This window comes from Zonotrichia leucophrys, chromosome 19 (genome assembly GCF_028769735.1).
Source record: "Zonotrichia leucophrys gambelii isolate GWCS_2022_RI chromosome 19, RI_Zleu_2.0, whole genome shotgun sequence".
Taxonomy (NCBI): Eukaryota; Metazoa; Chordata; class Aves; order Passeriformes; family Passerellidae; genus Zonotrichia; species Zonotrichia leucophrys.
In genome coordinates, this window is record NC_088188.1 from 8110848 (window position 1) to 8125792 (window position 14945).

The 14945-nt window shown below is 43.7% G+C and overlaps 1 protein-coding gene across 3 annotated transcripts; it reads left to right on the forward strand.

Moving 5' to 3' along the window:
- The first annotated feature begins 21 nt into the window (after positions 1-21).
- Positions 22-11267, forward strand: TRPV1 (transient receptor potential cation channel subfamily V member 1). 3 transcript variants are annotated; one of them, XR_010442441.1, is made up of 18 exons: positions 22-92; positions 724-754; positions 2241-2556; positions 3106-3272; positions 3558-3710; positions 4077-4217; positions 4680-4978; positions 5577-5753; positions 5955-6119; positions 6372-6467; positions 6767-6837; positions 7220-7385; positions 8101-8167; positions 8580-8896; positions 9458-9585; positions 9822-9937; positions 10357-10604; positions 11240-11267. XR_010442441.1 is itself a non-coding variant. In XM_064729554.1 (17 exons), the coding sequence occupies exons 3-17, from the start codon at positions 2255-2257 to the stop codon at positions 10524-10526; spliced, it is 2535 nt and encodes an 844-aa protein (XP_064585624.1). In that variant the 5' UTR covers positions 22-92; positions 724-754; positions 2241-2254; the 3' UTR covers positions 10527-10683. The 3 variants fall into 3 exon arrangements, 1 of the variants encoding a protein (XP_064585624.1); XM_064729554.1 differs by lacking the exon at positions 11240-11267 and having other exon boundaries at positions 10357-10683; XR_010442442.1 differs by lacking the exons at positions 10357-10604; positions 11240-11267 and having other exon boundaries at positions 8580-8757.
- The last annotated feature ends 3678 nt before the right edge of the window (positions 11268-14945 follow it).

Below are 14945 nucleotides of genomic sequence, written 5' to 3' on the forward strand. Positions count from 1 at the left end.
AGGAGGAATATCTGGCACCAAATTCCTGTAGATCAGGGGGTGTTCACTGAGCCTGGACCATTTCTCAGAAGAGAGGATTTCTGTCAATATTTGTAAGTTCTGCATGTATGTTTGAATAGCATGGCTGGTTATTTTTAAACTCTGTTATTTGTGATGTGGCAAGGCATTCTAGCCAAAATATTTCCTTGTTCATTGTATCAAACTTCTGTGTACATGGGTTTCAAGGAGATCAAGTATGTTGTGTATTTTTTGAACTAGATAATGCTTATTGGGGTTTTTTGATAATCCTTCCACAGATTTGTGAAGGTTATTTCCCTTGCAAATTCCTACTCATGAGGAAATGCAGCTTTGTCTTCATTATCAAATATATTACCAGGCTTTAGAAAGGAAAGCATGTATAATGTAGGTTTGAGCAATTGCCAGGGAGACGAGATTGAACCTATTCTGCACATTTATATTTATTTTGTGGAAAATAATTGATTGTGTGTTCTGTAGCCACACACTGTTTGGCTCAATCCACATGAGTTTAAATAGACAAAAAATTAAAATTATACATTACTATATTCCCACTGTATTTTTCTATATTTTATAGAACTGGTTTTATTCCTTTTTCACTGTAGTAATAGTTCTTCTGTAATTTTAGTATCTTGTTCCAAATAGAAATATTTTTACTTCTTATTTATAGGACAATTCAGTTAATAAGATATTATGTTATTTTTTCAGAGTGATTCTAAGGAGACAAAGGACTTGAAAGGTGAGCAATTTAAATTGCAGTCATTAGCATTTTATCTGTGCTAAGACAGATTGTTTCCAGTAACCCTAAAGGTGCAAGTTTGCAAATTGATGTTTTATTTATGTGTATATTGTACAAAATGATAGAAAATGCAAATGACAAAATTTTCTTCCCTGTCCTGCTTTCACAGAAAAATGTGATTCTTGATATAAACATGAATTATTCCTACAGAACTGAAAATCCAGCTTCAATGCAGGTTTGCACACAACCCTCAGAATGTTTCTCTTCAGAAGAGAAACAACCTTGAAGTGTGTTCGTGTTGTTTTCACCCTGACTGTACAGAGAAAATTACTGACCACCCTAATGTGGTTTATTATTTGAGGCTTTTTAAAGATTCAGTGACATTCCTGTGCTCAAAGCTGTAGGATTTCCAAGCACTGTGGGGTTTCAGAGCATGTCTCAAGCCAGCTGTGCAGCAGCTCAGATCTGTGTTCCTGTCTCCACTGCTGGAATTCCAGGCTATTTTCCATTCAGTGGCAGGAGGACAATATTTGTCTGATTAAAATATGTTGATAAGGAACCAAACAAAGAAAAGGCAACTTGTTTTACCTTCAGCAGTGTGTTATCTGTGAGGGTGGGGAGGCACAGGCTGCCCACAGCAGCTGGGGCTGCCTCTGGATCCCTGGGAGTGTCCAAGGCCAGGCTGGACAGGGTTCGGAGCAACCTTGGATAGTGGAAGGTGTCCCTGGCCATGGCAGAGGGGTGGAATGAGATGAGCTTTAAGGTCTCTCCCCACCCAAAGCATTCTCTGATTGTGTACTTGTTGCTTGTGTCAGGTTCTGTGTGGTTGTGAATCAGACAAGATCAGCTGTGGTTGTTCTTATCAGTGCTAAGCTCTCCTCTGTGTTTCCGTGCCTCATGGCTGGGGTGACAGTCACCTCTCAAGGATCACACACTTCAGTTTCCATCAGGCACTGCCACAACTCTGGCAAAGCCCTTAAGGATCATTTTCCTGGGTGCAGGAAGCCCTCTGTGCTCAGCACCCCAGAGATCAGGTTATGGCACAAGCAGGGATTTTTTCACATCCCTGATAGAATCATGAGAATGGTTTGTGGCACAAACCAGTCAGAAAGTAGAGAAGAAAAGCAGAGATTTTGGGGGTTTGAGGCTGTTCAGGGTTTAGCAAGGACTGGAGGATGAGGCAGTGGTTTTAGGCAGAGGTAGCTGAGGCTTAGCTCTGCAGGGAAATGGGCAGGAAGCTCTGGGGTGCTCTGGTTTGCTTTCTGCATTCTGGAATGGGTGAGGGCAGTGGGAACAGGAACAAATGGAATAAAGACCCTACTAAACTCTTCTGGCTGTGGGCACAGTGAGAACGTGTCCATCTGCCTCATTTCTGGGATGAGAGCAACCAATCCACTCCCTGCTGCTTGTGGAAAACATTCCTGGCCAAAAGGGGACTCATGGCCCTGTACGTGCTCACCTGAGGTGTTTGTGTCCTTCCTCACAGCCCGCTGGCTCATCATGTCCTCCATCCTTGGGAAAATGAAGAAGTTTGGCAGTTTTGACATGGAGGAATCTGAAGTGACAGATGAACACACAGATGGGGAGGACTCTGTCCAGGAAGCCCCTGACAACCCCCAGGGCCCCCTCAGCTCCAGGGTGCACCCACCCAAAAGCAACATTTTTGCAAGACGGGGCCGCTTTGTGATGGGGGACAGTGACAAGGACATGGCTCCCATGGACTCCTTCTGCCAGATGGATCACCTGATGGCACCTTCTGTCATCAAATTCCACGTGAATTTGGAGAGGGGCAAACTTCACAAGTAAGTCTGCCTGGTGAGATTTGGTTGTAATGAATCGTTTGACAGCTGCAGGCCATGGTTCTTAGAGCAGCATTTGTTCTCTCCACTTGAGCATGACCATTTTTTCAGTTTCACTGTTTTCTATGCCAAATTAAGGAGTGTTGCAAATGAAAGTGACAATAACTGTTGTCTCTTGGCATCTCTAAAAATCTCAATCTCCATGGATATTATGCCCAAAATTGGCAGTGGGCCTCAGTTCACTTGCTCGAGGCTGCTCAGTGAATGGACCTGGTTCAGAGTGAGAACAAGGGATTGCCTGGCTCCAGGCTTGCAGTTACACTGCCAAGCTTCAATGCCTCTTTGATCACTTGTTCTCAGCTTTTCAGCAACAGAATTGTAATTTTATCAGGAGAGTTGCTTGCAGACTTTGTTCCTTTAGTCTTTGCAGAGGTACCTATTCTGATCTGCAGCATTTACTACTTCACCTGAGCAAATGAAGAGCAGTTCTGGTAGTTGATAAAAAGCCTGCTAAATATCTGACTTTAGGTAACTGACATTTCCCCTTGTTAGGCTCCTGTCTACAGATTCCATCACAGGCTGCTCAGAAAAAGCTTTCAGATTTTATGACCGCAGAAGGATCTTTGATGCTGTAGCCCAAGGCAACACAAAGGACCTCAGTGACCTGCTACTCTACCTTAACAGAACCTTCAAGCATCTCACAGATGAGGAGTTCAAAGGTACCTTTTAGTGTCACATACCTTGAGTTGCCTTCTTCTTCTCCCAGTAGTGCTCCTGAGATGAAAATAAAAAAGATAATTATGTTCCATGTCTGCAGGAGGTCCTTTAATAGCCCTATTGATTGGGCAACCCATTGATTGGAAGGTTACAGGAGCTGAAATTTTCTGTGAAACACTAAATGACGTTTCTTGTCTTTTGAAAAGAACCTCATTAATTCCTGCTTGCCTGAGTATAGATGGTGGGTTTGTAATCACTTCTTATACCTGCAATTTTTTGTTTTACAGAGCCTGAAACTGGCAAAACCTGTTTACTGAAAGCCATGCTGAATCTACATGATGGGAAAAACGATACCATTCCCTTGCTGCTGGATATTGCAAGGAAAACTGGAACTCTGAAGGAGTTTGTTAATGCAGAATATACTGACAACTACTACAAGGGTAAGGGAAGCAGCTGCTGCAGTGAATGCTTAGGGTGCTGAGACTGAAATGGGGTCAGGCAGGGCTCTCAAAGCCTTGTGCATGAGGCCTTGTGCACCCCAAAGTTCTGGTGTGTTACTGACAATCTGTGTATTTGTGCTGGGGCTGTGCCCTGTTAGGTGCAATATTCTGCCTTTTTTGATATACAGTGATTTAATGACTTGCATTTGCTGTGTGTGTGGTTTTTTTCCTGTTCAGTTGTAGAGCTTTTTAGCCTGCAGAGCTCTCAGTTCCAGCATCTTACATGGAGCTGAGGGAATTGCAGTGCTGAAAGCTCTCAGTCTGTACTAAATGCTGAGGATTTCTGTCTGATGGGTGTCTCTGCAGGCCAGACTGCTCTTCACATTGCCATCGAGAGGAGGAACATGTACCTGGTGAAGCTCCTGGTCCAGAATGGAGCAGATGTTCATGCCAGAGCCTGTGGGGAGTTCTTCAGGAAAATCAAAGGGAAATCTGGCTTTTATTTTGGTAGGACTGAGCACAGTATGGTCTTTATTGATGGAGTTGTCCTAGCAGCATCCCAAGTGCAAGCTGTTAAATAATCCTGTTTATGTGGGACTGGAGGCTCAGAAGTACCAGATGGGCTGTTCCACCTTTAGGCCAAAATTTCCTCCCAAAGACTGAGCTTATAAAGAAACACAGTTGGTAGCTGTGTTCAGTGTGAGCCTGGTGTCAGCTTTCCTTTGTTCTCTGGGCACTGTATCATTTGTAACCTGCTCCTGTCCTGGCAGGGCTTTTTAAGCAGCTGTGTTTCTGTGATGTAGTTAAACTAAAGAAAACCTATTTTAACAGCTATCACAAGAATTGATGCTGTTCCAGACAGAGAAATTAATCTTTTCTCATGGTGAAAGATGAAAACAATGTGATGTTTCTGCTTATGCACCTCTGATACTGGGCTTTCTGACCACTCCTTCCCATTTCTTGCCATAGGAGAGCTGCCTTTGTCCCTGGCTGCCTGCACCAACCAGCTCTGCATTGTGAAATTCCTCCTGGAGAATCCCTACCAGGCAGCCAACATTGCTGCTGAGGACTCCATGGGCAACATGGTCCTGCACACACTGGTGGAGATTGCAGATAACACCAAGGATAACACCAAGTTTGTGACCAAGATGTACAATAACATATTGATCCTTGGTGCCAAAATTAATCCCATCCTCAAGCTGGAAGAACTCACCAACAAGAAAGGGCTGACTCCTTTAACTCTGGCAGCCAAAACAGGGAAGATAGGGGTAGGTGAACAAAGGTGTTTGACTGTCCCATTGCTGTGTCACATTATAGAGAGAACATGTAAAACATTTATGCAGAATGGATTTTAGAACTTCATTATTGAGGTCTTTTAGTTAAGAGGAACTGATGCTGCTGTTTAACTGCACAGCCCTCAAAGGCTACAAAGGGTGAGTGTGTCTGTGCCCAGCTGGTTTATTCACACCCCACTGGTATGCAAGGCAGCCCCAGAGGAAACACAGTGAGTCTCTGATATCATCTGAACCACTGGAGCTCTTTTATTTCACACTGGCTGATGTAACTCATCTTCTGGCAGTCCCCATTCAAAGTGACTGCTCAGAGATGTGTAACATCTCTGCTTTTCTCTTGCAGTTTTGAAACAGATAATTCCAAGTTGTAAGAGGTGTTTGTATTTCCCATCTGCTATCACACAGTGAGAAAATTACTGTGTTTATTTCAGACTGTGATCTCTGCAGTGCTCCAGTGGTTGGCTTCAGCTCAGTTGAATAGGGAGAAATGACCTTTCCTGTGTTGTGGAGAGGCTGAGGAATGACAAGTCCATTTAGCACTGAAACCTTGGTTGTATTGTTCTTTTGCAATTAGATTTTCGCTTACATCCTCAGACGGGAGATCAAAGACCCCGAGTGCAGACACTTGTCCAGGAAGTTCACTGAATGGGCCTATGGACCTGTCCACTCCTCTCTTTATGACCTGTCCTGTATAGACACCTGTGAGAAAAATTCAGTGCTGGAGATCCTTGCCTACAGCAGTGAGACACCAGTGAGTACTGCACCTCCTTGCCTGGGGAGAGCTTCATGTTCCACACAGAGCAGCTTTTCCCTCATTTCCATAAAACACCAACATCCACCCTGAGCTTAAGGGAACTAGAGGGATCATTTGCTGAAGATTTATAGAATATGGTTTTTTTCAAAGTCCAGTATATTCTGGTCCTAGCAAAATTCTCGTTTTGCTCCTGCACAGAACCGTCACGAGATGCTGCTGGTGGAGCCCCTTAACAGGCTGCTGCAGGACAAGTGGGACCGCTTTGTCAAGCACTTGTTCTACTTCAACTTCTTTGTCTACACCATGCACATCACCATCCTCACTGCAGCTGCTTACTACAGACCTGTACAGAAGAATGAAAAGGTACATCATCCTGTCCTGTGTCAGGGGAACCACCCACTGCACGATATCCCAATTTGAATGCCTGCCCTTAGCATCCAAATTTTCCCCTTTCCTAAAAGTGGGAGAGAGATTTGACCCTGCTTGCTTCCCAGTCTTGCCCCCTTGCTGCAGCACATTGAGACACTTAACCACTCCCTGTTCCCCCAGAAATGGAGTTGTTTCCAGCAAGGCCAGCAGTTCTGCTGAACATTTCTGTTTTTCTGTCTTCTACAGCCTCCCTTCACCTTTGGTTACAGCACTGGGGAATATTTTCGAGTAACTGGAGAGATCCTGAGTGTACTGGGAGGCCTCTATTTTTTTTTCAGAGGGGTAAGATATTTGAAAATTTTCCTTTTGCTGTTTGGGTAGGTGTAGGAGAGAATCAAACAAGCTTTTCCTATTAGTGAGCATTGGCTGCTTAGATAATCCATGTTTTAGTCAAGAGGTACAAATCATTTTCCTTGACTTGATGTTATTGGAAGAGTCCTCCCTAGATCTTACACCAGTGTTGGTTTTGAGGTGTTTTATGGGTACCAACTCCCTGATACAGGGGTCAGTGCTTAGTTAATTAATTCACAGGGGATATTAATATTTCCTTGATGCAAACCTGTCCTTTGTTCCCTTTTCAGATCCAGTATTTCGTGCAGAGGCGCCCATCACTGAGGACCCTGATAGTTGATGGCTACAGTGAGGTTCTTTTGTAAGCTCCAATATCTTTGATTGCATCTCAGTGTGTGGGATCTGTGATAGGAGCTTTGCTATAATTCCCTGGGTCTTTAGAGTTGCCTGTGGATATCCTTGAACAGATGGGTCTGGGTCAGTGACCTCCAGTGGAGGTAAAGCAAATTAAGTGTCTGAATGTTCAGTGTGTCATGCAGGAGTTAGGAATAGATCTCCAAGTGGGATTTACACGTTGTTTATGCAGAAATCCTCCCATTGCTAAGGGAGCTTTGCCTCTCCTAGGCCCTTTCTCTTCCCAGCTGGACAATCCCTTGTTCTGTTCTCTCCCCCATGGGGCTGCTCTGTTCCCAGCACCTGTGGCCAGCTCAGCCCTCTGCACTCACACCACTCTTGTCTTCCAGCTTTGTCCACTCCCTGCTCCTGCTGAGCTCTGTGGTGCTCTACTTCTGTGGCCAGGAGCTCTACGTGGCTTCCATGGTGTTCTCCCTGGCCCTGGGCTGGGCCAACATGCTCTACTACACGCGGGGCTTCCAGCAGATGGGGATTTACTCGGTCATGATCGCCAAGGTCAGTGCAGGGAGCGCCTGAGGGGGCAGCAGAGCCTCACCCGAGCTTCTGCAGCAGCCCCACTTCCAGGCCATGCCTGCCTCTCATATGACTCTGCTGGCCTTTGTTATTATTTTCTGAGTGAAGTGATAAAATGTGATAAAAAAAACCCCCTCTGCTCTTCACCCATATGTTTTATAGCAGTCTTGATAGGATGATGATGATTATTATTATTTTTATTACCTGCCATGCTTCAAAATAACTATAATTGGGTAGGCATGGATGCAAGGAGACTGAGAACAGCCTCACCAGTCTCTCCAGGCTGCTCTGGTGGGAGACGGCCCAGCTTTCTACCAGCTGGAAATTTCTCCAGGTATAAATAAAATGTTGCCAGAGCAATTAGCAAAGAGGCAGTAGCTGGCTAATAAACCTCTCTGTGATGTAGCCAGCCAGCCCAAGAGGGAAGAGAGATGGAACTGCCTTTATGTGGTTTGTGCTCACAAAGAGGAAACTGTTCCCATGTGTATGTGTTGCATTTGGGTGTAAATTGTTGCATGGAGAAGAGAAAAATGTTTTCTGTATTAAAGTTTATTATCTCAGCTGGATAATAATGCTTAATGCATGAACAGCCAGTTCAGAGCAAATGCATTCTTGAGCCAAAGTAGTATTTTCTACCAGTTTTTGTTGCAGTTTACATTCAAGTTTTAAAATCTTTTCATCTGTTTCCTTGCTACAGATGATCCTTAGGGATTTATGTCGCTTCATGTTTGTCTATCTTGTATTCCTCTTGGGATTTTCCACAGGTAATATTCTACTTGCAGTTACTTTTTTTAAGCTAAAAGAATCTCAGAAAATTTTATTTTTTAAGTTGCTTAGATATTTTTGTTCACAACTAAAAACGAACAAATGAACCTAATTAAAAAAATGTAAAAAACCAAATCTCTTCAGAATAACGATTGTTTGTAGTAATTTCATACAGCTTTTCAAAGTTGCAAAGCTGAATAGAAAACCAGTCATCCTTTCCTATGTGGAGAAAACTGAGGCAGCACCTGCTAAGAGGGTGTCAGCTCTGGGGAATATTTTATAGGGCAATTTCCCTGGGGTCAATGTGCCGTGCAGGGAACGTGTGTTACCTCTCTGCTCCTTTGCACTGCTGGCTATGAAGTTATGATCTCAAACTGTGTTTCCACTGTGTGAATTCTCTTTTGGCCACAGCTGTGGTGACTTTGATTGAAGATGACAACGAGGGGCAGGAAACAAATATCTCTGACTATGCCAAGTGCTGCCACTTGAAACGAGGCCGCACCTCCTACAACAGCCTCTACTACACCTGCCTGGAGCTCTTCAAATTCACCATTGGCATGGGGGACCTGGAGTTCACAGAGAATTACAGGTTCAAGTCTGTGTTTGTCATCCTGCTGGTGCTCTATGTCATCCTCACCTACATCCTCCTGCTCAACATGCTCATTGCACTGATGGGGGAAACTGTCAACAAAATTGCACAGGAGAGCAAGAGCATCTGGAAACTCCAGGTGTGTTGGTTCTGTCAGGCTGCTGTCCAAAAAAAAGGTGTGGGGAATCAGAAGAGATTTCAGAAAGAATCCTTAGGAGATGACATCTAAATAGCAGGTCATTGCTTCTTCCTGATTCACCTGAACAGCTCCTAAAAAAAGTGTATTAGCTCCTTTTCCATGTATATTTGATGTTTTGACCAAGCAGATGTTGCCAGTGCTCTACAGATTTTCATAATGTAAGAAAAGAAGTATTTTTGTAATTGGATTAAATTATTGGGCTTTGTATGATGGAAAATCCTGATCAGACTATGAAGAGAGAGATTTTGCAAGGGGAAAACCAATCTTTACCAGAATCAGTTTTTGTTGGAGGTAAGAAAGGAACTTCAGTTTTATTCTCAGGGCAGTAATTCAGCATTTTCAGTGACGTATTAACAAAGGGTGATGCTGCAGAGTTACAGTGTCTGCTCTAAGATATTGATAATAATAAGATATCAGGGTTTTTAAAACAAAGAAAGAATTCAGGATTTGTCTGACTTTGACCAGCAGCCCCTCAGTGCTCTGCTTTCTTTTACCTGGCAGAGAGCCATCACAATCCTGGACATTGAGAACAGCTACTTGAACTGTCTGAGGCACTCGTTCCGCTCTGGGAAGCAAGTCCTGGTGGGGATCACCCCTGATGGCCAAGATGATTACAGATGGTGCTTCAGGTAACCTCTGTGTTTGTGTATCAAGCCAACAAGCTTTTGTAGACAAACAGCTTCAAGTATCCAGTGGTGGGAAGCAGAACATTCCCCCTGGAGCACTCTGAGGAATAGTGCACTAATAGTGTCTGCAATGGTCAGTTTAATCTGGGCTTTGGGTCAGATCTCAGGCTTGAGAGGGGACATTTTGTGGTATAAACTGATTCTTAGAATAGATCATGGGTTTGTTGTTGCCTCCCCAGGGTTGATGAAGTGAACTGGTCCACGTGGAACACTAATCTGGGCATCATCAACGAAGACCCTGGGTACTCTGGGGACCTCAGACGAAATCTCAGTTTCTCCATTAAGCCTGGCAGAGGTGAGGCTTTCAGGGACCCAAATCCTGCACTCTGGTGAAAGCAGCAGCATGGAGGGCAGTCAGTGCTTTGCACTTAGTGATAATGCAGTGGCTGAGCTGATGGCATTTTCAGCCAGCACAAAAAGCAAAGGATGAAATGGGCTCACTTCTCACAGTTAGACTCTCTGGAGTAAAAGAGACTCAAAGCCCCAGCCCCAGAGTTTGGGAGCTCAGCATCCAGCACCAAAGCATTTCACTGTGCAGTCAGTACTTACCACCTGAAATATGGAAAACTTGTGGAACAGGATGGGGAAGAAAACCACAAAGTCATTTCTTCCTGTTTCTTTCTTCTTCTTTCAGCAGCTTCCTGTTCAAACCACTTGAATATTTTATTCTGTTTCTCTGGAGGGAAAAAAATTAACCATTCCTTTGCTTTTTAGTTTCAGGGAAGCACTGGAAAACATTGGTTCCACTTCTAAAAGATGGAGAGAAGAGGAGAGAAGAGCCTCACAAGCCACCAGAAGAAGTCAAATTAAAACCTGTTTTGGAGCCTTATTTTGAGGCAGAAGATTCTGAGGAGTTGAAAGAGTCAATTCCAAAGTCAGCCTAATTCTGATTGCTTGTGCTGGTCCTCACAAAAGGGACAATAGAGCACTTCATTTACAGGAACAGGGACTTCTGGAAAAAGGTCAGAGACTTAGGGAATTTCCATGTGCAAGGATTTATTTATTACACTAACTGTGCTAAATAAACTATTTGTTGTTTAATCTCATGTCTTCATGGTTATTTTTTAATACAACCTTCTGTCTGTTTTTAGAGTCTCTTGTATTAAAAAAAATCTTTTTTGTGAGCATGCACAGGCCCTGATTTTGTGGCTTTGCTGCCTCAAAAACCAACCAACCAAATTATTATGACAGTGGAAAAGCACTCATAAAAGAGCAATAAAAGTCACCAAGATGTTCCTGTGGGGAAACTTTCTTGGAAAGCAGATAAATAAATGGGGACATGGAAAGAATACAAAATCATTTTCTCATAACACAAGAACAAATACACTCTGAAATTTTAAAGGTTGAATAGTCAAAATCAATGAAATAAATGTTTCTTTTACATTGTCTGAGTAAACTCCAGAAATTCACAGTTATTTTACTGAAGCTAAAAGCTTAACAAGATCCCAAATTTGACATTTATTTAGATAACAGATGAACTTTGCACAAAGTAAGAGATTGTGGTTGTAGACAATATATGTTTCAAAGGTCAGATGTATAACAATGTACAACAATAATAAGCTTGAAATTAGAAAGTTTTTCTTCTTGATTTTGACAGCAACAGGGAAAAATCTGGTGCTGAAAATCCATCTGGCTGGATCTATAAAGAGAACGAGGAAAAATATCAGAGGGAAAATAGACAGATGTTCTGAAAATACAGATGGGAGCCTTGGAAAGAGAGGAAAGAATAAGAGGAACTTTGGCATCTTCTTTAAAAGTGAGTGGGCATAGAGGAGCTAAGGACAAGAAAATTTGTTTTATTGACAGCTGGCCCCATATTTCAGTGCTGGGCCACAGTGCAGCTGTGCTGGGCAAGAAAAGATAAATGGTTTTACCTTCTTTCCTTATATCCCTAAAGCACTTGGAGTAAACAGCCTTTAACAGAGAGCACACCCAACTCCCTGAGTCAGCCAGGTGTTAAACCAGGGCCTGCAGCTGTTCCTGGGCTTTCACTGAAGTGCAGATCATTTTCATCAGTAAATCTTGTCATTTTGCTGCATTTACTAAATCCTGGGACATCCACTGCTTTGAAAGAGAAGCAGCCAATGTGTTTGTGCACAGGCTGCCCTGTGAGATGAAATTTTGGGTTGTGTGACATCACTTCTTTTACTGGAGTCAGGATTTCTCACCATGGTCCTTTCTCATGGGGCACTACAGAATATATTTCAAGGAAATCTCTAAACATCCAGCTGCTTTATTTGAAATAGTAGCACCATCTAGAGGACTAATAATTCTTGTTTCTTTGGTTAACAGCACTCAGGACAAATGTAATTTTATTTTCACAGAGTCATAGGTATAAACAGAGAAAACTGACAAAGGATTTGAAAGAATTGCTTGAAGGAAGTCAGAATTTGAACTGGAAATAATCAGAATTCAGTGTCTGGTGGACAAGGAAGCCACAGAAGATGTTTAAAGTAGGTGTGTTCAGTTTCCTATCTCTAAACCCTTGGTAGCAGTCTCTAGGTGCCACTCAAGGCTTCATTATACTCCACTCTGAGCATGGCAAGAGACAATGCACATGTAAAACAAGCACAGCTGAGTAGGCCAGACAAGCTGAGACAGTGAAATTATTTATTATTTAAACTACTAAGAATAAACATAGAAAGGAGCTGACCAGAAAAACACGGTTGGTTGTCTCCATGCTTTGTATGCACAGCAAATTTATGCTTGGAGGGACACCAGGATTATGATATAGCTGGAAAGTATTCATGAAATTTCTGTTTTCCCTGGGAGGAATCCATTTTTCATAATTATCAGCCTGGGTAGAGACCTAATTCACTGCTTCCAATCCACCCTGATTTCCATGAAGAGCCAGTCCAGAAGGGGTTGGTCACTGCCCTGGGTGAGCTGAGCACATCCTGCACCTCTGCCTTCCTGTCCTTCCTGCTCCAAAAGATCACCAAGACTGCAAAGGACTTCTGACAACCAGAAAGGCTGAAATTCAGCCTGAAAACATCAGAATGATGCTGCGGTTCAGAATGTAAATGCCCTATATTTGTGGGATAAGAATGTAAATGCCCTATATTTGTGGGATAGGGTGGTGCTGGTGGGGTTTTTGGTTGCATTTCTAAAATCCCTAATCTTCTCTGGGAAGCAAACAAAGTTATCCCACTTTTCTAGAGGGAGTTATTACCAAGCTCTCAGAATTTCCAGCTAAATCATCACTTCAGTTCCTGCAGTGGGCACAGATTTATGTTTATTTCCCACAGATGGGGAGGTTCAGCTTGGCAGTGACTCCAGTTCAGGAAGAGTTTGTCCTTTAGGACCAGCACCTTTCTGTTCCCACTGCTGACACCTCCACTGAGGAGCAGCATGGCCCTGCAATAAATGATCTTTATTTGGGCTCTTCTGTGGAGGTTCTGCTCACCTTTAGCTTAAAGTTTGTGCAATTATTTCACACTGAACAGGGTTAGAAGAAGCACATGGCTCCTGTGTTGTTTTTGAGGCTTGCAGGGGTAAAAGTCTGTCTTCTCACGGTTATTAATTACATTAATTTGTGTCTACACTTAATAGGAGATGATCAGGTTGGACAGCTGTATATAAATATATATATATATAACCCCCAGCTCCCAATAACCACAGTGGAACTGGAGCAAAAGAAATGGAGGCTGTTGATGGGTTCCCCTCCCATCAGAGGGTGGCAGCTGTAATGAACAATGGCTGCAAATGTGTGGGGATGGAGATGGCAGGAAGGGGTGAGCTGGGCTCAGCTTCCCTGGGAGGTGAGGAGGGATCCATGAACATGTGGAAAAACAAAACACAATCTCAGTATTGTCAGCATTCCCATCCCTGAGATGCAAATGGTCGAGTCAGCCATGAAAACTGAGCTGCTTTTCAAACTCCAGTAATTATTTTGTTTTCTCCTGAATTATTGAGAAAAACACACCCTGCCTGGAAACCTTGGAGCCACACATCCTGTTGTTCATGTGGCCTCTGCCACATTCACTGGAGTGTGAATATCCGAATTAAACACCAATGTTAATCCCTTCTGAGGCAGCTTTTAGTGGGATCTGTGGCAGGGCAGAGCCCACAGAGGGGGTCCCACACCATGGGTGAGGCTGCTGCTGTCCCCCTGGCCCCAGGACAGCCCCTCTCCCTCTGATGCCACTGCCCTGCTTTGCTGCTCCGCTCAAATTCATGGCACACAATCAGATTTTATTTTTGTAAATAAATTTGTCACATGCTAGCTCATTCTGTCACTCTTCTGTGGCCTGGATATCAGACTCACTCAAGGATCTTTGATCTTTGCTTTCAATACTCAAATATTCAATACTCAATACTCAACACTCAAAACCCCACAAGGTGTGTGCTCAGCAGGTGCTGCTGTGCTACAAAACACAGGGGATCTGCCAAGCCCAGCTTTAAGGGATAAAGCCAGTGCTCTCAGCTTCTGAGGCTTCAAGTGTTCAGAATCACACCAACAGGAATTTTATTCCTATTGTTTCTGTTCAAAACTATGTGGTAAATCTTCCAATTTCAAAAAAATTGCATTAAAAATGCCAGGCAAGCTGAAGATCAGACTTTTGATTTTGATCAGGCTGATTTGAGAACCCTCTTCCAGTTAAAAATGCTTCCTACAAGTCTCCCTGTCTGCTCCACTGGGCACAGGCATGGATTTACCAGGCCTGGGGAGGAAGAGGATTCCATTGATGCTGCCAGAGTCAGCACAGACACCCTGGCTCTCCTTGATGTGGTTCTAGGGCTCTGAAGTTCTTCCCATCAGCCCCACCATGCAGGCTGGGATTCCTTCTCACCCTGGAATAGCTTCCACAGAGGAAATATGGATCCAGTTTCTCCCACAGCAGATGTTAATCTCCTAAACACATGGTGGGGAGCATTTATTTCTCTGGGAAGGAGGAGAAATCATCCAGCTGAGCTCACTGGACTGCTCTCCTCCTGCTGTGCTGGTGATGCTGTGGCTCCATCTCCATCTGAAACATTCCCTGTTCCTGTGGGCAGGGCAGGAGACGCCAACACTCACAGCATCATCAAAGTTTGTCAGGCTCCATCATCACCCAGAGCTGTGTTCCTCACTCATTGCTGTAATCAGCCTCTAAAATCAACATTTTACTCACCTGGATGTTGGGATGGAAGGGGGAATTGCCGTGTCAGGCAGCAGGAGCAGCTCCCAGTTCCAGGAACTGGAGGAAGTGTCTGAGTCACTGGGCAGACAGAGCAGTTTCCAGCCATGCCACCTCTCTCCAAGCTGACAGAGGAGGTTCAACCCAGGCAGTTCCCCTTTTTCCAAAGGAGAATGCAGATAA